Raw genomic sequence first — 25,735 nt, 5'->3', positions numbered from 1 at the left:
GAGAGACCTGAAAACTTCCACACTATCGACCCTTGAGTTTGCTGACTTTTCTGGTAACATTTTAAAGAGCACAGCAAAGAGAAGGCTCTATAAGACACAAAGGAATAAAAATTCACAAGACCATTTTTGGCATCAGTTGTGATCTATTTCGCGAGGAGCATCAGAGCACCTTCTATTACCAGCAGCAGTTCACTTACTCTGCCTTAGAGTTACTTACAGCTACACATGAGCCTCCTCACACACATACACACACCACACAGGGTATAAACTCTCCAATCGGGTACAAGTACATGCCTTGAAAACAAGGATTACGTCTCTACTCTTGCTACACACTCAGCACCTTCACACTTAAATCATTCATTTGAATGGACACATGTACTATTATTGATCTTTTTCTCCCTTCATGAATATTTTGAGAACTTCTGGACCAAATAACCAGATAGCATCTTTCCAGAAACCTTCCTTTTCCCTTTTGCCGCTCCGTCTGGACTCCACAGGCCCTTGTACTTCTGTGGGCTCTGCTAGAACTGAAGAGCATGAGGAAGACAGAAAGTCAGGGTTAGCTTTTACTTAGACCAGGGAAAAAAGACATGGCACCTGCCCAGTCACCTTCATAAGGTTGTAATTAAAGGAGCAATATCAGCAAGTGAAAGGAACTTACCAGGCCAGTGCAAGCTCCCATTTCCTCTGGGCGTCTCCAACATCAGCCCTAGTTTCTCAGGTTCAAATCCATCCAGTGCCAGTCATAAAGCCACCTCTCTGATGAATTCACAGCAGGCAGACAGCACATTTGCCTCAGTGCAAATGCATAGCTGTTATCGACTCAGTGGCTCCAAAGGGCTACACTGGAAAGTGTTAGCACTTCCTTGGGCCATTCTCACAGATGCCGTCTAAAGCCAATGAGGGGGCATTAATGGAAACTCTTGAATCCAGAACTACTCATAAATGCAGTTTTAGAAAACTTATTTTCATTCATAAAGGACTGCTGGTTCTGACAGACCATCATTAACATTTTATTTTTCTATGTCATTAAAGGCAAGAATAATATTCAGAACCATCAAAAGTCATATATATAAAAAATAAAAGAATATGATGTTTTTGGCATGCTTGATTCCCTACCATATTATATTCTTGTCTCTTCTGGTACAATAGTGGGACTTATTTTCTAAACATTCCAATTTTATAAAATGAGTCATCTCAATGTAGAAACCAGCTGAGTTATCCATCTGTCCGTCAATCAGTATACTTGTTTTCTTCTTTCTTCTTTAGGCATATGATTATACTAAAAAGATATTAGAAATTCTTCTATTTAAAGCACTTCTTCTGTTCAATTATTATTTTTTTTTTGGTTCATAAGAAATATAGGAAAGCTATCATTAACTTTGTATTCCACTGGTTCCAATGAAAAATATTGAGTCAGAACTCAGAGTCAAGTGTAGTCTTCCAGGATTTCAAATCTGATGCCTTCCATACCTGAGGTAAACAAAACATCTGGACAAAGTTAAGACAGAAAGGAAATATTTACTATATCTCAGAGAGACCAGTCAGACTTTAAGAGTGGAGTTTAAAAGTTATTTGATCATCATTTTTTTAAATGTAAAGAATCTAGTTGACTCCATCTTAAATATGATAATGTGGGATATTGTGTTCCATGTAATATACTAATTTGTTGGAAATATCTTTTATTATTTATACCAAATGGCTTCGAGGAAAAGAAATGTAGACAGTAAGGAACAAAATATTACTTGGAACCAAACTATGATTTGGGGTGGGAGGATGGGCAGAAGCACTAATGTGGAGTCAAGAAAACCCAAGGCTGGTCACTATGATGTCACCAGTGAGCTAAATACGTGGGCCATTTCCTCTTAAGTAAAATGAGATTCCTCCAGGGCCTAAAATCTCATTCTAAAACTCATCCACTGGCCATTTTCTTATTTTGTATCTCTTGAGGCCCAAGAATTGCAATACAAAATCTTCCCAACTGTGATGCATTTAATAATCCGCTGATAAGTAGCTATTATGTATTACGTGCAAAGTCATCATTGGCCCCCTTAATCTTTCCCATTCTAACTATAAAAGATTATGGGGAAAACTGAATTGAAGGGGAGAGTTGAGTTTATTATGCATTATTTCTATGAAAAGAACGTGAAGAAAATAATTCATCAGAGGCAGTAGCTTCTATCTAAAGCACTAGGATACTGACCTCCAAGTAGCTCTTAGGAAACAATATTTCTGTTCCCTTTTGACACAGAATCCATGTTACAGATCCATAGCCTACCTGCTCATTAAAACACATGGTCTACCAAAATTGTATTTTAGCATCATTAGTTTTAAATTCTAGAAATCATTTCGATGCTTGGAAAAGTCTGGTGAGCATGATTACATGTAGTAATTTTCAGATAGAATGTATCCAAAAATGTGTGTTAAGAGTTTTTGGCATGCTTTGCCATTTTTTGTCGTGTCTTTACTTGTAAGAATAATTGATGGGGACAGACTATGCTACCATTCATTCCCCTCACCTCCCCCCAATTACACAAGTCTCCAGTCAACACGCTGCCAGTCTGCAAGGCGTCTTTGTGATGTCAGGAGATTCTAGATTTCCTTTCAGGGGCAACACACTAGAGTGTTAGGTTGAACCATAAAATTGCCATTTTTGGTCAGAAGTGATTGCGTCCTGGTCAGAAGTGATTTCACATGACACATGCTAACGTACATCTCTCTTGGGTTTGAATTCCAGGCCCGAGAGTCACTGGTGTGTCTGCGCAGGTCAGTTAACTCCTGCGCCTTGGTTTGTGAAATGGTAATAACACCTGCCTTGTAGGATTCTTTATGACTGACCATTGAGCTGAGCAATGACGTATGGGAACACTGTGCCTGCAAATGGCCAGTGTTCAAGAAGTAGCTAATAATAGCACATTGTTATCAGTACTGGTCACTTAGAGAGTTTCTTCACCTTTCCCTTCGTAATTTCCGCATATATGGCCAAGAGGACAGTTGTTATGGTGGAGAGAAATGGACAGTGTTTGTTGGGCAAGCGCGATTTTTAAAACCTCACTAGTTTCAAAGGCCTTACATTCCTGTCCTGCAGCTCTCGTATGTCCTAGTAAGGACATAGATAAAGTCTGACACATACTCAGTGGAGTATCTAAATAGGAAATGTACTGGAGCAAACCAAGAACAGAGTTTAAAAAAAAAAAAAAAAATCAAAGCACTGAGCAAACATTCTGAACTTTTGGCAGAGGAATCGGCTGTCTGAATCCCCATGATGCTTTGGGTTATTAATAGTGATGCATTTTGCCGTATTTTGAGCAGACATATATTTATAGGTCATGCAGTACCTGTGTGTGGAGACTGTCAAGGCTCCATAGCCTTTGAAAACGTGTTATCTTGGAAGAGAGCAGGACAGGGAGGACGCCGTCTTGTCATCTGTGTGGCACCTACCATACTGTGCTCGTTAATGCTACGGGGAAGACGGGCACTGCAGCGACGCCCGCGATGCGCTGCCATCTGCCCTGCCAGAGCCACGATGAAGTCACCAGCGGCACTACAGTAGTAATTCGCAGCTATTTATGACCATTTTAATAGCAAAGGTCTAGATTAGAAGGCTGTGTTTACATGCTGTGCAGCAGAATGGCTCCATGAATCATTCTCACAGTAGCTTTTGGTCAAACCAATCAACTGTGTAATGAAAAAGCAACCAGTTGGTCTTGAAGCAGCAATTAACAGCTCTCCAAGTCAGCCTCCACTTTCCTGATGCCCTTCCGCATTTGAGACCAGGTTGACTTCTGGCCCCCTACGCACAGTCTCCCTCCTCTCTCTCTTCCCTGCAGGCCACATCTCTACTACTCTTTCTCCATCTAAGACATCAAATAAGTCACAGGAGCTTAGGAAACTCCCTAGGAGTCCTTGTGCACATAATTTAAAACACACACACAGGGTGGCACCTGTGGCCCAGTGAGCAGGGCGCCGGCCCCATATACCGAGGGTGGCGGGTTCAAACCCAGCCCCGGCCAAACTGCAACAAAAAAATAGCTGGGCATTGTGGCGGGCGCCTGTAGTCTCAGCTGCAAGGGAGGCTGAGGCAAGAGAATCGCGTAAGCCCAAGAGTTACAGGTTGCTGTGAGCTGTGTGACGCCACAGCACTCTACCGAGGGCAATAAAGTGAAACTCTGTCTCTACAAAAAAAATAAAAATGAAAAAAAAATAAAACACACACACGCTTTGAGCACATGTGCATTTTCTCATTGTCTTGCTCTTTCTTTTTTTTTCTTTTTTTGTGAGACAGAGTCTAACTCTGTCACCCTGGGTAGAGTGCTGTGATGTCAGAGCTCACAGCAACCTCAAACTCTTGGGTTTGAGCAATGCCCTCGGCTCAGCTTCCCCAGTAGCTGGGACTACAGGCACCCACCACAATGCCCAACTGGTTTCCCATTTTTAGTAGTGACAGGATCTCACTATTGCTCAGGCTGGTCTCTAACTCCTGAGCTCACCTGCCTTGGCCTCCCAGAGGCCTATCTTGCTCCTTTGTGTGACTCCGATTAGTGGCCCTGATGGCTCATTTGCATTAAGATTAGTAAAACTCTTTCATTGGTCCATTTGAACTGACTTGAGGTTTTAGTTCATTATCACTTCCTGACAGCCTGAAGGTCAGACTATTTCCTTTTGTTTCACCAGGCACTAATCCCCTCATTAAGGGTGATGGAAAATGAATAATTAAACATATGCCATTTTCATATTTCAGATAATGAGAAGCCCTGAGATCCCAGAGGCTGCTGCCAGAGGAAAAGCTGGGCAAGCGTGCAAGACTCTACTTCCTGCAAATATGTGAGTTTCTCTTGCTCATCCTCCTGGTAGAACAAGTTCAGCTAAGGCTCTTCTCATACACTAAAGCAGCACAGAATGAAAGTAAAAACAATAGCAAAGTGAGTCTCTGTCTCAATAAAAAACCAAACAAACAAAAAAGGAAAAACAATAGTTGTTGGGCAAGGCTCTGACATGCTCTAGCTGTGTGGCATGGGGCAAGGCAACTGACTTTTCAACACTAAAGTTTTTCCCAAGGGTATCATGGGAATGGAACCCCCTGACCGAGGCTGCCGGGAGTGTTAAATGCATAAATGAATAAAGGGCGCTCACTTCAGTGCCTCTCATGAGTGATAAGAGCTCACTAAATGTTAGTTAATTATGTTATCATTTTCATCATCATGCCAGCCAGCCATTCTCTGAATGCTGTGGCCGTCAAGCCCCAGCAAACATTCCCTTGCAGAGTGTTCAACAGTTCACTTTGTAAATTGCGTTACACCCTGGAGTAAAAACCCAGGTAGCCACGCCTCTAGGGTCTCAGCCAACTCAACTCATACCAAACCTCTTCTAATTGCTGTAAAAAGGTTTTCGGGGGATGGAGGTGACAGAAGGTCCCGGTAGATGGGACGCAGACGAACACAGCTGGTGAGGGAAGGTGAAGCCAGCGCCAGGTGATGGGACCTGCTACCCCCCATCCCAGGACGCCCCTCTGCCCCATCCTCTGGCTCCCATCTCTTGGGGAGCTGATTCATCTTGGCCCTCCTAGTCCTGTCCTGATGACAGTGGTCAGGGGCCCACCTTTGTACCTGTCTCCTGTGACTGTGTTTCAGGGGGAACCTTCAGCTCATGCCAACTAAAAGTGGACTCAGCCTAGCTAAGGAAATCCCAGCCCGGCTGGGAATTACTTCTGTGTGGAATTCCTTTTGCTGTGTCAGACAGTGTGGACAGTACAAAGCAGGGGAACAGCCTTCAGATGCAGAGTTGAGGGAGGGAGGTCCCTTGGCTGAATTTAGAAAGATGAGTGGCATTTGGATGACAGAGGGAAAAGGCGGAGGATGTTTCAGATCAGTGAGGGGTCAAAGTGCAAAGGGTCTGGGTGTACCTAGAACACAGCATCTTCTTGAGGCTGAAACAGGCTGGGTCTCTTTAAAGTTAAGAGGGAGAGAAGCTGGCTGAGGCTGTTCAGAGAGACATAAACTGTAGGGAAAGGAAGGTCTGAGGGTGGGATCAAGGCCTTGGGCTTTATCCTGCCATTGATACAGATGGGGGAGGGGGAAAGCAATGTTTTACCAAAAAAAAAATGTGTGTAGTCCTGTACATACAGCATTGGGAGGGATAGGCTTGATGGGAGGAGATTAGTTGGGGTACTTGCTCAGCTTTAGGTAATGGGAACCTGGGAATGGAAAAGTAAATAAAATGCATGAGGGTGATTCTGTGATTATATGCAAAGGGGGTGGAAACCATTACTCAAAACTTTAGTCTTGAGCAATTTGTTCTGTCACTGCCTTATCTCAAATAGTTAATTCTGATTGCATTTTTGTGGGGAAGATATTTTGCCCTTTTAAACAAACAGTCCTAATAGGAGTAGCTTTAACCCTGCTTGTAGAAGAATAAAAGTCACAGGAGAAAGTAAATAGAATGCATGATTACAAGAATGACGGGAAGTTCTGACGTCTGCTGAAACAACATACCGTTCGCCAAGCCCTATTTCCACCAGCAGTCTCGTGGTACGTCACTTCCTAGTCAATGTTGGGAATTATTTCTAGATCTTTCCATAAAGACTAGAAAAATAGTCTACTCATGAGGTAGTTTTCAAGTTGTATAATTTTTAATTGACAAACTCGTGGTTAGAAAATTAAATCTGGAAGAAAATATAAATGTCCTTTTATAATTTTACAGAAAAACTAACAGGACAAGAAAGTAAAAACAACCACAGGGAGCGGCCCTGCTGGGGTGTGCGGGCTCACGAGGCCCACGGCTGCCAGGTAGGTGCTCTGGCCGCCCTCCCACTGTCCTTTCTGCTTTGCCACAGAGTTCAAAAGACCAGTTTACAGTCGAAATAGAAGAGTTGGTGTTTCCCATTTTTTTCTTTCTAAAGTTAAGAGCTGTTTTACTGGATAAAACTTCACATTTTTCCTACTGCATTATTTTTTTCTGTTTATAGAATTAAATAAGCAGCTTTGAGGTAGTCCGTGTGTTGAAGATGTCTCAGCCTAGGGGTACAAGTGGCCAAAGTGTTGCACACAGAATGTGTGGACTTCTGTGTGACCCTGAGGCCAGTGCTCTTGGCTGGAGTTCTGGGTCCAGTGAATTCGCAGAGAAATTCAGCAAACACTGGCCTGCACTGCCCACACTGACCCTGCGTCCCTTCCTCTGTGGGAGCCTCTCCTGGTTGCCGAGGGGGCTTTTCCACAGATTCCTTGTTCTCTGTCCTCCTCAGTTCCTGACCTTTCTTTTTTTTAATTATTATTAATATTAAATCATAGCTGCGTACATCAATGCGATCATGGGGCACCATACACTGGTTTTATAGACCGTTTGACACCTTTTCATCACACTGGTTAACATAGCCTTCCTGGCATTTTCTTAGTTATTGTGTTAAGACAATTATATTCTACATTTACTAAGTTTCACATGTACCCTTGTAAGATGCACCGTAGGTGTAATCCCAGTTCCTGACCTTTCTGAGGAAAAGTTTAAAAGAAAAAAAAAAGAAAATCCATGCTATCAGAGTATGTTTCTCTTTGTCTACAGAAAAGAAGCTATATTCAGTAAAATAATTTAGGCTGTTTATTCTGAGCCGAATTTGAAGACCCTGATACCTGGAGACACACTCAAGAAATCTTAAGCGAGTAGACTGGAGATGGTGGGGTTACAGTTTTTTTTATATACATATTAGGGAGACAGGTGTTACAGGTGAGGTCATAAATCAATATGTGGAAAATATACATTGGTTTGGTCCAAAAAGATGGGACATCTGGAAGGGGGATGCTTACAGGTGAAAGGTAAGTTTAAAGATTCGTTAGCTGACAACTGGCTGACAGTTAGGCTCTGTCTAAAGGATGCAAGTTAGTGAAAAGAATGCTTAAGATAAAGGGTCTGTTAATTAGAGAAAAAGGACCAGACAGACTTGAGTGCTTTGTCATGTATATTGAGGACCTGCAAGGTAGGTCTTGTGTAGCCTTAGGCCTATTAGTGAGTCACAAAGGACATCTCTAAGAAGGGCAGGGGGCATGATGAGGCCTGTCTGATCTCCTTTCTAGTTTTAGGGATCCTCTTGGCCAAGAGGGGGTCCAGTCAGTCAGTCTCTGAGGAGGGAGCCTTACGATTTTATTTTATTTTAGTTAACATTTCCTCTTTCCTCTAACTTTCCCAGTCTCTGCCTCTCATCCAGGGGGAGCTGCTTCTCTGGGCCCTGGGCAGACACACTTGAAACCCTACCTCCGTAACCTTCCCTCTGTGCCACCCTCTCCCCCAGATTTGTGTCCTCCCATCTTCCCAGGTTGGTGGGGAGACATCTCGGAGGGAATCGCTGCAGATGGTTCTCCCTCTTCTCAGTGAACTAGCCTGGGCTCGGGTGCAGGAAATCTCCATCACAGAAGCTGCAGAGCTTAATCAACAAGACAATCAGACAGCGGACAGAGCAAGAACAGAGGCAACTGAGCATCTTTGAAAGGCTCTAACTTTTAGCACAACCCAATAAAATCCTTAAGCAGTGTGATTTTCATTGGGCTGTTGTTCCATGCAACATAGGACAACTAAGAGCTCTATCTGGATGTCTGGCTTGAGACATTTCCATTTTGAAAATTAGGTCAAATAGAAAGATAGTGATAGGTGGTAAGTTTCATAAGCTCAAGTCTATCTCACATACATGTCAGTATCTTCCGTAAGCTTTTAATTTTTCAGAAATTAGCTAGAACTTTAAACCTTTTTCTCTTATGAGCATCTTAAGTTTTTAACTTTTAAGTCATCAGATACTTATTTTTTTATTATCACCAGGTCTCTGCTTTGTGCAATTCCTTGCGAGGCCATGAATATGAAGGCTAGTTGGATCTTCTATAACAGGCAGCATATCGTTCATCTTTTCTTTCTTGTAGTATTTCTTAACTTTGATTCTTAAACTAACTTAGGGATCATCTGGAGCTTACTGAATTTAGCATAAAGGTTGATTATTTAGTCAGTCGTTCAGAGGATATGTTAGATGCTAGCTGTATACCAGGAATATTCTGAGTATTGAGGAAATTATGAATAAACGTGCTTGTAGTCCTGACCTTCAAGGAGTTTACGTTCATTCCAACTAAGCAGATGGGCAGTAATCAATTGATCATCACAATTACATAACTAAAATTTTGATAAGTAAGATAAAGGGAAAATGCAGTTAGTAAGTTAAAGCCTAACCTCCAGTGGTTGCAATTTTATCAGTTGGGATTCTGTCTGTGGAAACCTATTTCATCCTATAAAAAACAAAAATTGATGAAAATCAAATTGTTTTACAAACACTTATTAATAACATAGAACTATAATGTCCATATTTCATTTTCTGCCCCTCAGTCTTTCCTCCTTCTCAGATCACAAAGCCCACCCAGTTATCAGAGATCAGCCCTGAGGTCCATCCTCACGGCTTTTCCCATGGTTGGGATATGCAGGAGACTCTACACTCCTCTCCCCAACTTCCATGAGTTTGAGTCCATTTCTGTCATTTGTTAACAATGAGTCCACATTAATACAGAAAGAAAGCACTGAGCTGTGTGATGCTATGACATTCTACCAAGGGCTATAAAGTAAGACTCTATCTCTACAAAAAAAAAAAAAGAAAGAAAGAAAGAAGAAAAAGAAAGCACTTAATATTGTAAATATTTCTTATAGCAAATTATTACATGTGCTGGACTTCCTGTGCATATTTTAGATTAGTTTTTTTTTTTTTTTTTTTTTTTTTTAGAGACAGAGTCTCATTTTGTCTCCCTCAGTAGAGTGCTGTGGTGTCACAGCTCATGGCAACCTCCAGCTCTTGGACTTAGGTGATTCTCTTGCCTCAGCGTCCCGAGTAGCTGGGACTACAGGTACCCGCCACAATGCCTGGCTATTTTTTGTTGCAGTTTGGCCAGGGCTGGGTTTGAACCCGCCACCCTTGGTATATGGAGCTGAATCCCTACCCACTGAGACACAGGCGCCACCCCTCCTGTGCATATTTTAAAATGAATCTTGAAACAATTCTTCATGACAACTATCCTGATTCTTGGTTTAGAGTTGGGGATGGGGTCATCAGCCTTGATATTCTTCATTGCTGATTCATGTTCATTGAAATTTCTGACTGGTGAATGCATGGGCCAGGTGCCCTAAGTCAAGATTCTCCATACTGTGTCCATATAAAAAGGCTGGGAATCTTGGTGGGATCAGAATCTTGCCTATCTCCATAGATAATTTTATTACCTTTTGGGGCTGGTCTATGAGACAGGGACAGCATATTCTCTGCCATGAGAGGAAGGAAGCTTGCTTCTCCTCTTCATGAGACACGGGGAGAGAGCTGATAGATGGCAGCCCTGAAGATGCAAATTTAAGAAGGTAACTGGGATGAACTTGTTGAGATTTTGCCTATTTTCCCAGCAGAAGCATAGGTGTAATGCATTGAGGTTAGTGCGTGAGGAGGGGTCATGGTATGGTCCCTGACAGCAGGTGGGGCAGAACGATCGGATGCCAGCAGGTGGCAGCAGTGGCAGCAGACGCCTTATCCTTCACTAACTGCAGCAGAAGTGTCCCGGGACTACCAGGGACAGGGATGGCAGTGAATGCAGTGCCTCAGAGGTGACAGGAAGCAGAGTCTGGGAATTCCAGTTGAGACACTGGAGTCACCACACCTGCCTTAGCCTCCTACTCCTTCACCAGTTGCTCTGTTTAGAGATAGCATCCCCACGGAAATGGGTAAAAAATTAAGTTTTCAGTTCCCAAACTTCTCCTTTATATCCAAGTGAGACTCCTTACTGCCAATTACAAGCTGAGTGTCTTCGGGAAAGACATTTACACTTTCTGAACCCCAGTTTTCTCATATGTAAAACAGCGATAGTTGGAGGACAAAATGGCAGTCTGAGAAAATGGAAGGCCTCATACCAGGGAGCACTCAGTATATGCTAGTCAGACACATGCCCACCAGCCAAGCTGGTGGGAGGTTCCTGTCCAGGAACCTAGCGTGTCAACTTGTAGGATGATGAGGAATTCAAGGTGTGGGAGGAGCTCGTAAGGCTTGCTCCTCCAGTATGAGAACCCTGAGATCTGTAGTTATAGTGGGCTGTGATTGGGGGCACAGGATAAAAGGCAGGAAGAGAAGCCCAAACACTGCTGAGATCTCCGGGAACCAATCTGAAAACTGCCCATACACACTACACGAGGACTGCAATGTGCCAGCTCCCCAGGCTGAGTGGAGGGTAAAATGTTGCCGGGAAACAACAGCTCTTTCCCCAAGGACTTCCTGTCCCCAGAATCTTTTGTACCCTTCACATTCCTATTGTTCACATTCTATCTGGAAGCAACATAATTCCCAAATGTGCATCCAATTTTCTTTTTCCCCATGTCTTTGCCAAGCCAGTATGACCAATTTTTCACTCTTTCTTAATCTGATCAATTAAATTGAAGTTTAATTTCTGTTCTGACCATTTCCTCATGTTGTGAGACTGAGCATCTTTTCATGTATTTATTGGCCATTTGCTTTTTCTCTTGGGTTTCTAATACCTGACTTTTACAACAGAATGGAATCATGTTTGGAATCAATCTGAGCCCAGCACCCATTATGGCCACCTTTATAATTTCGTTTTCTTTTCTTTTTTTTAAAGTTCATGCCTCTGATTAAGCTATTTCATTTTAGAAGTACATGATATTTCAGGGCACACAGAGACCTTGTCTGCCTTCCTTTGGCAAATTCCAGGCAATAGGCACAATTCCTTTATCCTTTAGATTCATCATGATTTGGATATTGAAAACTATTATCCAATTTATCTTTCATCTCAATTTGAAATCATTGTAAGATGAATGAAAATCACCTACTTGATGGTACTTTATGCTTTTTCACTGTCTGAAGAGCAGAGTTGGAGGAAGAACACTGTAAAGAGAAGTTTCAGGAAGTTCTGAGGACTAGATTTGGGAGTTAAATGGCCCTGTGTGCGTCCTTCCCCCAATCTCTGAGCTACTGTCAGCAAATCATTTTCTTTTTCTCTTTCCATAAATGTGGCTGTATCCATGATTCTCAACCCTTGCTAACATTAGAATTACTTGAAAATTTTTTTAAATTTCTCTTAAAAAACTTAAATGTATATAAATGTATGTAATATATATGCACACATATACACACACAAACACACGGGTATGTATTTCCTAAAGACAGTTAAATAAGAATTTCTGGGGGCAGGATCTATGTATCGGTATTTTTTTTAAAGTATTTTGGGTGAATTTCATATGCAACCAAGAATGAGAATCACTGACCATGATGATCACGGATACCCCATCTGGCAAGCAGCTCTAGGATTTTAAAACTTACTGACATGTGGACAGTATATGAAACTCTTCAGTGGTTTGTAACTTGGTAAAATGGAGACTCTGTTTTCCCACACAGAGCACTGGAGTTTAGAAATGGCCTAACTGGTTGGCTTGGAGAATGTTTGTTAATGGCCCAAATCATTCACGAATCTCTTTTCTTTTCCTCTCCTCCTCCTATGGTGTCCAAATCTCTGAGTGAAACCTTATTATGGGCTTCGGTTGAGCTGAAAAGTAGACAAACAGAGAGGGGAAAACATATGGACAATTAATTGGTCATGTAAGTCCCTAATCCGAAGGATAGCCCACAACTACCTCGGTCCCCACATTGAGGTTAAAAACAAAACTATTAAAAAAAACAAAAAACTATTGGGTTGAAAGGATGTCAGGTGAGCTTTTGGAGATGCGATTGTCAATAACAAGGAAAGTACAATAGAGTTAGAATAAAACCTATTTCAATAAAAAATGTTTGACTCAATTAATAGCCATTTGACCAATCAACTAATTACGAATTGCAAACATACTTCATATTTTGATGACAGTTTGTAGCTGACAAGCACATAGAGTCTGGCTCAAATGTACTAACAAAATATGACATTTCTGTGGCACAAAGGACTTAGAGTATGATTAGGGCAATAAAACCCAACGAACACAGAGATAAACCCTCATACCCTTCTTAAATGCATGGTAAAGACCATAAATGCAAGAGAAGCAGCCTGACCTTGAATTTCAAGTGAGAGATATTTTTATTTGTTTATTGTTTGCGATTCATTGAAGGTACAAAGAATTAGGTTACACTGATGCATTTGTTAGATAAAGTCCCTTTTACCTTGTGTCCCTCCCCCAAGAGGTTTGCCATACACCGAGGTGTTTTGAGAGCCATCTGTGTCACTATTCAGGAATATAATCAATCAGATGTATGAGGTTCCCTGAGAAGTTGCTTTGATCATGAAAACATGAACTTTCCTTTTAGATCAAGCTAGCATTTTCTTTCAGGCAATTACTGGTCAGGCTCTTCTCTGCTGAGTCAATAACCAACACATAATCAAGGTTGGTCCAATGTGGATTTTGATTTCCCAGGCCGCAGATACAAGGAAACATGAGGTCACAGCACTGAAAGTTGGAGCTCTTGGGTTCAAAAACCACATGCAGCATGAAGGAATGTGCTGGTGTTCTTTGAAATCTGAACTATATAACTTCAAATCTCAAAGAGAAATACATTTCTCCTCTCACTGAATTTGATTGCTTTAGAAGTGGTCTGATTTTTTAAAAATTGATTTTTGGTAGAACTGACGAGTCCATTTAACATTTGGGTTGTCTTAATAATAGAAGCCCAGGGATGCTACGAAGCTGTATTTTGAGCCTATGCAAAGCCCCCAAAACACAACGTTGGGGATGACCTGGCTCAGCCCTGGAAGAGCTCCCTTGCTAGGGGAGCTGCCACCTGCAGGAAAGGAAGACTGCCCTTAAGGACTTCAGGGTGTGTCTGCTATCATTTTATGATAGGAGGAACCCCTCCATGGTGTTCACTGGCCTTCAGCAGAAAGAAATGCTTATTATATTTTTAGGAACATAGTATTTATTTATATATCTCTAAGTTGCGGCAGAGTGCTCATAACACAAAATTTATCATCTTAAACACTCAAATGACAGTTAAGGGGCCTTGGGTACAATTCACATTGTTGTGCAACCATCACCACCTCCATCTACAGACTCTTTTCATCTTGCAAAAGAGAAACTCTGTACCCAGTGAACGATGACTCTCCATCTCCCCAGCCCCCGGCCACCAGCAACCACCACTCTACTTTGTCTCCATGAGTTTGACTCCCCTAGATAGCCTGTATACATGGAGTCATTCTGTATTTTTTCCTTTTGCGATTGACTTATTTCGGTCAGCATAATGTCCTTGAGGTAGAAACTTTTTTTTTTTTTCTAAAGAGCTAATACTGCCAAGTATCTTTTTTTTTTTTTTTTACAGTTTTTGGCCGGGGCTGGGTTTGAAGGCGCCACCTCCGGCATATGGGTCTGGCGCCCTCCTCCGTTGAGCCACAGGTGCTGCCCACTGCCAAGTATCTTATACCAACGATTTCTTCCCTCTAGCTGAGTGTCTTGGGGGTATTTACACATCTCTGAGAAATTCACTTCTAAAAGGTGATTTGGTGTCACTTTGTACATAGTGAAAGAAAATCAGCATCATTCATTCATGGAGGCTGTAGACCCAGCGTGGCCTCTCCGAGCCCTGAAAGGCACCAGCCTTGCTCCTAACGACTGTCCTGGAGGGTCCTGCAGCTCCTCCCCGAGGGGACCCTGAGAGGAGTCTGTCGCCAGCCCCCAGCCCACACGGGCTCTGCGCCTGATTACGGGTGTGTATCACCATCTGGTGTGTGGGTTTAGCAGCAAGAATGGGAGAATCAGGCTATCCCTGTCACATGTTGCTATTATTTTATTCAACACGTGTTATATGGACAGCACTGCACTGGGCGCAGCCTCAAACCTGGAATTATTCCATCTACTCCCTGCCAGGGGTTCCGGGGATGCTTCTGCCGAACTTGCTTTGGGCGCTTCCTCCCAATCTACTGAAAATCAGCTTCATTTCCTAAAACCCTTCAAATACAGGGTCTTGATTGTTTAAAGACTTAAACACTGTCTTTAGACGCTGTCTTTAGAATTTTTTTTTTTATTTTAAGTAAATGCCTTTTCACTAAGAGTCTCTAGGCAAATTTCTCCATACTTCATTTAGTTTCTATCTTGGAGGAAAATCTCTCTCTCCGCATTCCATGCAGAGAGCAGGATGCAACGACTATCTCCACTCACTATTTCCCTGGCTGTTCCTATTTAACAACACAGTCATTTTTAGCTGAAGGCTTATTTGTGGTTTTCATCACAATCTGTATGTTAGACCTGAGTAAACAGAAATACGGGTGTCTTTTCACAGGCAGGCTGCTTCCAAGGTACATCCTTTTGCCACGTGCCTTCCAATATTGTAATCTTTTAACAGAAACATTGTGAGTGGTTACATTCTTTGCCAATGTTCATAATAGACAGAAGACCTGACTTTGTCATTGGCCTTTTAAAAGCCTCTCTAATTCCTCCCTGGGCTCCAGGAACTACTGGGGTTGTTCTGGGCCTCCTCCCTCCAGGGAGGCTCGCTCCATTTCTACAGTAAAGAGCCTCAACCTGCATTAAGGAGTACCAGCTTCTCAGGCAAGCACTTACTGATGCCCTGCTGGGTGCAAAAGCAAATGGATTCCCTTTTTCTTCCCTTTAAGTATTATTCCTTCCCTCTTGATACGTTTGCCTTTATAATCTATTACCAAAAACTGGCTAATAGAACTGATCTGCGGAGACAGCAGCTACCAGAATTCAGACTCAGCACAGCTTCGTGAGTGCCCACTCCGCACCTCTGCCCTAGGGGCCTATCTCTACCGTTTTATCTTCATAGAGGACCTGGGCGTCGATGCTAATCTTTCCCATTTGACACCTGAGAAAACTGAAGCCCAGATAAATACTGAGAGATGGAGTTTAGATTCAAACCCAGGTCTTTTGCCTCCAAGTCCAGCATGTGACTTAAAAGCATATATGTCTCCATCTCTACAAAATATAGAAAAATTAGCCAGGTGTGGTGTCATGCACCTGTGGTCTCAGCTACTCAGGAGGCTGAGGCAGGAGGATTGCTTGAGCCCAGGAGTTTGAGGTTGCTGTGAGCTATGATGACATCGCAGTACTCTAGCCGGGGTAACTTTTCAGCTAATTACAATTTGGCTCATCAAAGCTGGAGATACAGCTTTCTCCACACTCTGGTCTGTCCCCTTAGCACTGCAGCAAGCACAAGCAACAGAAAACATTGCCCCTGGGACAGACCTGGGGCTGGCTATTAGCACAAGCAACAGAAAACATTACCCCTAGGACAGACCTGGGGCTGGCTATTAGCACAAGCAACAGAAAACGTTACCCCTGGGACAGACCTGGGCTGGCTATTAGCACGGGTGTGCATCTCAATTCTAGCGCAAAATCAGGTTGTCTGACTTAAAGGAGGCCCCCTCTCTGACACTCCGGCTACTGCTTTATCTGTAGAACTTTTTCAGGAAAAAGTATACATTCCTGTCCCAGGAATAGCTTCAGTTTGCTAGCACTAACCCCTCCAGCTGGCACAGGGACGGAGGGATCGCCAGAGACTGCCACCAAAGGGCAGGTCTCAGGGTAGACTGTGAAGAGTCCACTAATGTGAGAATCTTACACCATGGGACCGCACATTTTTAGGAAATTCTACTCTCATGTTTTCTGCTGTTCATTAAGCAAGGTTTCATAATATGGGCTGGAAATACAGGTGCGAAGAAGGTTTGGGATGTTAGACTATGTGCAAATTAAGACTGTAACGTGTTATAATTACTCTAAAGTTGATACCTTTTTCAAAAATAATAACACACACAGTAAAGTAAGAAAATTCTAGTTGAATTCACTACAGTCTGAGTAAAACATAATGCTACCAGTTTATCTAAGCCTATAAAAGAGTACATATCAAAGCATGGCATATAGGTTACCGATAAATGTAAACATGAATTAAATGAAAGGTGGTTTTAGGGTCTCGCCAAAACCAAGGGTGACGGGCCTTTTCTGCATTAGGGTTGACTTTGAATCTTTATAATAGTGATGGGGAATTTCAGGTGAAAGAATTAGAGGATGATTGAAAGCCTCTCCTCTCCTTAATTCTCTGCTAAACTGGTATTAACCACCTTTGCGTGGCATCTGCACTTGATTCCAACCTCTGGTAGTGCGCTTTCTTTCTCTCTCCTCCTCGGACCCTCCTCCAAGGTCTGGGGACTCTGTGGACCCTCCATTTTTGTATTTTTATAGGGAAAAAAACACAGAAGGTTTGTCTTAAAGGTGTGGCCACTCTCAGGAGGTGCCGCTGGAAACTGATTCAACCAGAAAGGCGCTGGGAACACTTCATTGCCTCCCCTCCCTCCCCGCCCCCTCTCTCCTAGTCCCCTTCCTCCTCCTCCTCTTCTTCTTCCTCTCTTTAGCCTGTAAACTCTTTAACTTAGAAGGTAATTTGTTACTCTGCTGTTTAAAAAATATAACATGAATTGAATCTCCTTACTCATCTTAGAGATCAATTTCTATGTTCATCTTCTGTACGGCCATTTATTCTCTAACTGGTGTGATGTTATGATGATTATCTACAGCAGATTGGAGACATCCTTTAAGTTTTACATCTCGTACATCTTCATATAACCCTTTTGTGTGTGCAATGACAAATAATTGTATACAGTAATGTGAACTACTATGCTAGGCTCTGATCCAAAGAAAGTGTGTAAATTGGGTTTTGGCATCTAAGAGCACTTTAGCTTTTGTTTCATATCAGTGAAACTATGTTTCTTTACATTAGCTCACTAGAAATGCATCTTATTAGAATAATGAAAAATTTAAATGCGTAAGGTACACAGAACAAGAAAATATTCCGGAATCAATTGTTTAGTGATTTCTATTAGTATATAACTTTAGTGTTTTGTTTCAAAACATGGCAGTGTTTTCTCAATGCATTTCTATTTCAAAATGACCTTTACTGTCAAAGTATTGTGTTGGATCTACATGGTGCCAAGTAACCAGAAGACAAATACAAAGTTCTATCATGTAAATATTTGCAGACGTACCCTCAGGGCGAGGAGCCTTGGCTACAAAAAAAATTGTTGATAAGCTCTGTCCTCACCAATAATTGTTTGTTCCTTTTAGAGAGGTACACAGTCTGTCAAAGCAACTAAATTATTTCCAGGCTGTAAATAAATTGAATGAGGCAAATGCTTTTTTAGGTCACAATTTGGAAAAGGTGACATTTTCATTATGGAAAGAAGAAAAGTCTTTTAAAAATCTTTTTCTTTTCTTTTCTTTCTTTCTTCTTCTTTTTTTTTTTTTTTTAGAGTCTCAATTGGTCGCCCTCAGTAGAGTGCCGTGGCTTCACAGCTCACAGCAACCTCCAACTCATGGGCTTAGGCGATTCTCTTGCCTCAGTCTCCTGAGTAGCTGGGACTACGGGCACCCGCCACAATGCCCGGCTATATTTTGTTGCAGTTCAGCCGGGGCTGGATTTGAACCCACCACCCTAGGTATATGGGGCCAGCGCCCTACCCACTGAGCCACAGGTGCTGCCCTTAAAATCTTTTTCTTAAACAGAAAAAAATGTTGGCCCAGATTTAAGTTTTTTTCCTGTTCTGAAATTGTATAATTTATTTTGAGATTTTAATTTTCAAAAATGTGCAATTAGATAAAAAGTCATATCTTTGTCACATAAATTCCATCCTAAATATGATAGCTAGCATATAACTTTATAATAGTTCACTCCTGAGATAGTATTAGATTTTAATAGCTAGTTAAATCATTTGAGCAAAATTGTTTGCTAACCTAAATGCTAATTATTCATTTATTGAAAATGTCAGAGTTGTAAGATGGGTTCTATGTCAACCATGACACGTGGAATCATGTTTGTAAAATCTTATTCTTACCCAACAGCAGTTTTATCAGTGGAATAGAACTGAGAGTCTAGAAATAAATCCACATGTCTATAGCCAACTGATTTTCAACAATAGTGCAAGAACATTCAATGAAGAAAAAATCGTTTTTTCAACAAATGATGATGGGACAACCAGATAACCACATGCAAAAGAAATGAAGTTGGATCCCAACCTCATACCATATACAAAAATCAACCTCAAATGATCAAAGATCTACTTTTAAGAGCTAAAACTATGAAACTCATAGAAAAAAACATATAGTAGTAACCTTATATTTGTGACCTTAGATTTGGCAAAGGATTTTTAGGTTTCACAACAAAATGATAAATAACAACTAAAAAAGTAGATAATTTTTTAGATTTCACAACAAAATCATAAATAACAACCAAAAAAGTAGATAAATTAAACTTCATTAAAACTAAAAACTTTTGTGTTTCAAAGGACCCTATCAAAGAAGTGAAAAGACAACACAGAAAATGGGAGAAAATATTTGCAAATCATCTATTGTGCAAGAGACTTGAGTCTAAATGTAAAGTACTAAATAGTCCAATTAAAAAATAGAAAAAGAATATGAATAGACATTTCCCTGAGGAAGACATGCAAATGGCCAACAAACAAATGAGAAAATGACCAACACTGTCAGCCCTCTCAGATACACAAATCAAAACCACAGTGAGATATCACTTCATACCCACTAAGATAGCTACACTCAAAAGTTCAGAGAATAAATATGGCAAGGATATGGAGAAATTGGAATTCTCATACACTGGGAATTTAAAATGGTGCAGCTACTTTGGAAAACAATCTGACAGTTTCTCAATCAGTTAAACAAGAACCAACTACACGATTCAGCAAATTCTAATTCTAGTTATATACTGAAGAGAAATGAAACCATATGTCCACACAAAATCTTGTATCTGAATGGTTATAACATCATTATTTGTAATGGCCAAAAGTTATAAATAACCCAAATGTCCATCAACTGATGAATGGATTAAGAAAATATGGTATGTCCATACAGTGGAACATTTTGTGGTCATGCAAAAAGAATGAGGTAGGATGCATGCTACATGGGTGAAGTTTGAAAACATTAGAAGAAGCCACTTAACAAAAGACCACATATTACATGATTCCATTTGAAGAAAGTAGATTAGCGGCTGCCTGGTGTAGGGAAAATGGGAGTGTGGAAGGGGGACTTAGCTAAAAGGTGTGGGGCTTCTTTCAGAGGTGATGAAAATGTTCTAAAATTGTGGTGATGGTTTCACATATCTGTGAATATGCTGAAAACTATTGAATCATACATTTAAATGCGTAAGTTTTATATTATAGTGAATTATTTCTCAACAAAGCTACTAAAAATAGGTGACAAAATCTTATTCTTTAAACACTAAGGAGGAGCCTGTTGTGGTTTCTATGCTATAGTGGATGGTTTATAGATTAGACTTTGGCAAAAGGCAAGGGCTTCTCCCTTGAGTTTGAATGTTTCCTTTCAGGGCTACAAAGGTATGAATCACTAGTGGGCCCCCCTTGCCCTGTAGGGTGGAATCTGCTCTGGAAACACTGGCTCTTGGAACCAAACCATTTCAGATCTCATAAAACTCAGTTTACTTTGAGCTTCATTTTATATTTAATTAAACTTAAAAATATTGGAAATTTAAGAAAGCTCCTTTGCAATTTTTCCTCAATGAGTAGAAACAAGAATGCCTATTTAACATGTTCTAATGCATTTTTAGCGAAACAATAATTTCATACAAGTAAATAACCAAAGAGAATTTTTTAGATGTTGCTTTATATTGGTTAGCCTGCCTTAGGAAGTTTCTGCTGATAGGGTCAATAGAGAAGTGGTTAATAAATTACCTTTCTTCATCTGTAACACAGGTATAATTATAGACGGGCACATTTAGTATATAGCAATCACTCTAAATGCTTATCATCACTATTATTTTAAATTAGGCATTCATAATTTGGCCTAAGAAACATGCTGTTGGAGGAACATATATGACCAGTCATTCATTCTGGCACTCTTTTTCCTTTTTTAAGCTCCACAGAAGATTTATCATTGAGTTCATCATTTACACTCAGGAAATTGGTTCATCTGTAATTGCAGCCATCAGGACGTTTCCCTGAACATGGGCATAAACTCAGCTGTGTCCACACGCTCCCTTCAATCCAGAACTATATATTCCGTATTATCTAGGTGTGACTTAACATCATAATTGCTCAAACTGCATTTATTTATTTATTTATTTATTTAGTGATTTTTGGCCAGGGCTGGGTTTGAACCCGCCAACTCCGGCATATGGGGCTGGCGCCCTACCCCTTTGAGCCATAGGTGCCGCCCAAACTGCATTTTTTTAAGTGTGAAAAATAAATGACTTCCTTATGTTCTTACTAATAAAAAATCATTAAACATCTTGCATCTGCTTAATCTCTTAGTCAAGATATATATATATATATATGGAATGCCAGATTGATAGACCCTCTTCTGTTTCAACCTCTATCCTCAACACCTACCATTTCTTTTTAGAAAATGAACATTTTCACCAAGGTAGTGAGCAGCTTTTCTGTAGGCTGTAATTAAGTCCTTCAAATCTGGAAAATGAGAGTTTGGAGATATGTACAAACCTTGGCACTTAGATGACAAATGATTTACAAGTCTATCTTGCTCCCATTTGTAAAGCTTGGCTGTACAGTGCAAATCTTGTCAAAAATCTGTTCCATGATTAAAGATTTATTATGTGCTCTCCAATGTCCTTTCCATTTTTGAGAATTCAAAAAAGAATTGGTCACTGACCTCCTGGAGATTATAATCCCCTAAATCAAAAACAAATATCATGAGCTCATTTTCTTTTGCTACTTTCTCATTATAATGGAGACATGGGGGTTTCATGGGAAGCATACCATAGTGTGGAAAGTAGAATGTAGAAAATAAGGTTATTAGGTTAGAATGAAGAATTTACCAGTTGCTGATTATAGAAATTCTACTCTCGAGAGTAATTATATGGTTATGACACAGCCAATTATCTGACCAAATAAGGAGTTTTTTTTTTTTTTTTCTTTTTGTAGAGACAGAGTCTCACTTTATGGCCCTCAGTAGAGTGCCGTGGCATCACACAGCTCACAGCAACCTCCAACTCCTGGGCTTAAGCGATTCTCCTGCCTCAGCCTCCCGAGTAGCTGGGACTACAGGCGCCCGCCACAACGTCCAGCTATTTTTTTGTTGCAGTTCGGCCGGGGCCGGGTTTGAACCCGCCACCCTCGGTATATGGGGCCGGCGCCTTACCGACTGAGCCACAGGCGCCGCCCCAAATAAGGAGCTTATTAGTTCTCCACAAAACCGGGTACTCTCTTTGACAGTACGCATTAAAGATATCCATATAGTCTAGTACAAGTGTCCTTATGATAAAAGAATTTTTTTCCTTCTGGGTAGATGCCCAGTAATGGGATTGCAGGATCAAATGGGAGGTCTAGCTTGAGTTCTTTGAGGCTTTTCCACATTGCCTTCCAAAAAGGTTGTATTAGTTTGTAGTCCCACCAAGCAGTGTAAAAGTGTTCCCTTCTCTCCACATCCACACCAGCATCTGCACTTTGGAGACTTTGTGATCTGGGCCATTCTCACTTGTGTTAGATGATATCTCAGGCTGGTTTTGATTTGCATTTCTCTATTAGTGATGCTGAGCATTTTTTCATATGTTTATTAGCCATTTGTCTGTCTTCTTTAGAGAAGGTTCTATTCACCTCTCTTGCCCAGTGATCTAAGGGATTATTGGCTTTTTTTTTATGTTTATTAATTTGAGTTCTCTGTAGATCATAGTTATCAAGCTTTTGTCTGAGTGGAAATATGTAAATATCCTCTCCTAATGTGTATTTATAATTGCCAAAACGTGGAAACAGCCTAAATGCCCACCAACTCAGGAATGGATTAACAAGCTGTGGTGTATGTATACCATGGAATACAACTCAGCCACTAAAAAAAGACAGAGACTTCATATCCTTTATATTAACCTGGATGAATGTGGAACACATTATTCTTAGTAAAGTATCACAAGGATAGAGAAATAAGAATCCTATGTACTCAATGTACACAGTGGGGGTGGGGAATGGGAAGAGCTGAGAAAGGGAAGGTGGGAGGGGGTGGGAGGTCAAGGGGTGTGGTTCACCTTTTGGGGGCAGGACCAAATATAAGAGCGTCCTTATCTAAAAAAAGCAATTAATGTAACCTGCTTCTATGTACCCTCAATGAATCCCCAACAAGAAAAAAGTAAATAAATAAAATAAAAATAAATAAATCAGACTTCACTAAAAAAAAAAAAAAAGACATCCATATTCCTTTATAACTAATGATCAAAATCTTTCCTATGATTTTTATTATGTGAAAAATGGCTTCATGTTGCTAAATACTAAAAATTGTCCCTAGACAATTACTGGAGCTCTAGAATTGTCCCTTCCTAAACAGTGTGAGAACACAGCCTCATATAAATCCAAGTGTGCCCAAGCATATATTTCGTTCATGCAAAAGTCAGACAAAGGTGGTTAATTTTTCATGCTATCAGTTATCTTTGGAGAACAACGACTGCACAAGCATTCTCCTTTAGAGATCTTAGAGTTAAGATATGTATGGTTTCATAAATCAACAAAACCATGTACCAAAATCTTCGAGCAAGTCCACCAAAATATCAAAACAAAGGAATAACAATTCCTTAATATATTTTATATTCAAGCAAGTCCACCAAAATATCAAAACAAAGGAATAACAATCCCTTCCTTAATATATTTTATATTCAAGCAAAAACCTGCAGAATATGCGAAAGCAAGAAAAGCTGAATATATGTCGTTGTTAAGATGACTGGTCTTAACATGAGTGATAGAGTCGGTGCTCATAGTGTTGAACAAGTGACTTTTATCTTCCATTTTTGTTTTTATTATACTTTGATTTTAGAAAATCAGAATCACACTTGTCCATAACTGAATTCTCCCTTTTACTCAAATTTTTATTGTAACTTGGCCCTTGTCCCATGTTATTTAATATTCTCTGAAAATATTTTAGTAGCCACGTGATAATTATATTTTATTAGCACTTTTTTTAATGAAATATTTTGGTACCCACTACTGTTAGAAATGTTGTTTCCATTTGGGGCAACTATAAATAACAGTGCAGTGAGTATCATTGTACATACATTTTTAACCATTTCTTTGATGTACCTGGCATACAATACACTGCATAAAAAACGTGTGACGTTTTCACACACGTATACCCTGACATGGCTGTCACTGCAGTCAAGATAATGAAGTCACCTGTCGTCCCATCGAGTTCTCTCATGCCGCTTAGTAGTCCCTCCTGACTCCTCACCCCCATCTTCAGAAATCATTGACCTTCTTTTTACCACTATAGATTAGTTTGAAGTTTTTAGAATTCTGTAAAATGGAATCATATAATGTGTACTCTTTTTATCTAGCTTCTTTCATTCAACATAATTATTTTGGGATTCATGCATGTTCTTTTATGTATAAAGAGTTCGTTTCTTTTTACTGTTCTTTTTCTTTGTATATGGATTGCAAATTATTCCATTACCATTTACTGAAAAAAACTAATCATTTTCTACTAAATTTCCTTTGGGCCTCTGCAAAAATTGATTGACCATAGATGTATGTGTCTGGCATTTCTAGTCTCACTATTCTGTTCCATTGATTTATTTGTCTGTCTGGATGGCAACACCATGGTGTGTTGATTAATGTTGCTTTATAATACATCCTAATATCAGGTAGTATTAGCCCCTCAGTTTTGCTCCTTTGGGAGTTATTTTGGGGGGGAGGGCTATTATAGGCTTTTTGAGTTTCCATACAAAGTTTATATCAGCTTGTTAATTTCAACAACAAAGAAAGCCTATTGGAATCTGGGTTGAGATTGTGTTTAATGTACATATATATGTATATATATACACACACACATATATATCAATTTGAGGATAATTGACATCTTTTTTTTTTAGAGACAGAGTCTCACTCTGTCACCCTCGGTAGAGTACTGTGGCATCACAGCTCACAGCAACCTCCTAAGCTCTTGGGCTTAGGCGATTCTCTTGCCTCAGCCTCCCAAGTGGCTGAGACTACAGGTGCCCACCACAACACCCAGCTATTTTTTTGTTGCAGTTTTGCCAGGTCTGGGTTCAAACCTGCCACCCTTGGTATGGGGCTGGCACCCTACTCACTGAGCCACAGGCTGACAGGCCCTGATAACTGACATCTTAATAATAGTTAAGTCTTGTGATCCTCTAATATACTGCATCTTTCCATATATTTAGGTCTCTAATTTCTTTCAGCAGTATTTTATAGATCTCAGTATGCAGGGCTTACACAGGTTTTACCAGATTTGTCCCTAATTATTTCATATTTTTAATGCTATCTTAAATGTAATTGCATTTTTCAATTTCTGATTACTTATTGCTGGGATATAGGAACACTGTTAATTTTTACAATTTACTCTCATATTCCACAAAACTTTGTAAAACTTATTTTTTTCAATAATACTTCTTAAATAAATTTCATAGGATTTTCTATATAGACAATCATGTCATTGCAAATAAAGACAATTTTATTTCTTCCTTTCCGATCATTTCAAAAATTCCTTAAAAAATGACATTTCTTTTTCTTTTCTTATTGCATTGGTTGAGTCAGCAGATAAAGTCATGCACTCAAAGCCAAACTGGAGTGGTGAGTGATGAGTTAACACTGGGATTTTTGACATGTTTCAAACATTAGCAGAGATCTGAAGAGACTGACCCAGGGCCTACTCTCCCAGCTGGTACACGATCACCTACCTCAGCTTTCAAAAGAGTTTGAGCATTTCTTCCCAGCCATAAGAGACCCCCCCACCCCCCGACAACTGGGAAGAAATGGATCTGCGA

The 25,735-nt window shown here is 40.4% G+C and overlaps 2 protein-coding genes across 3 annotated transcripts in view; both read left to right on the top strand.

Moving 5' to 3' along the window:
* The window catches only part of LOC128561893 (translation initiation factor IF-2-like), a 29,790-nt gene extending 24,966 nt beyond the window's left edge, over positions 1 to 4,824 (top strand). Inside the window, exon 3 of the mRNA XM_053556578.1 lies at positions 4,742 to 4,824. Coding sequence (XP_053412553.1) covers positions 4,742 to 4,758 — 17 coding nt within the window. The 3' untranslated portion in view covers positions 4,759 to 4,824. The remainder of the gene's footprint in view (positions 1 to 4,741) is intronic.
* Positions 4,825 to 6,745: 1,921 nt separating this feature from the next.
* The window catches only part of PCED1B (PC-esterase domain containing 1B), a 99,352-nt gene continuing 80,362 nt past the window's right edge, over positions 6,746 to 25,735 (top strand). The window contains exon 1 of one of the 2 annotated variants that reach the window (XM_053555784.1): positions 6,746 to 6,785. The gene's annotated coding sequence lies outside the window, so the exon portion shown is untranslated. The remainder of the gene's footprint in view (positions 6,786 to 25,735) is intronic. The other variant, XM_053555782.1, reaches the window with a different exon arrangement.

This window comes from Nycticebus coucang, chromosome 12 (assembly GCF_027406575.1).
Source record: "Nycticebus coucang isolate mNycCou1 chromosome 12, mNycCou1.pri, whole genome shotgun sequence".
NCBI classification, from domain to species: domain Eukaryota; kingdom Metazoa; phylum Chordata; class Mammalia; order Primates; family Lorisidae; genus Nycticebus; species Nycticebus coucang.
Note: the sequence above shows the minus strand (reverse complement) of the source record. Positions and strands in the feature narration are given on the sequence as shown.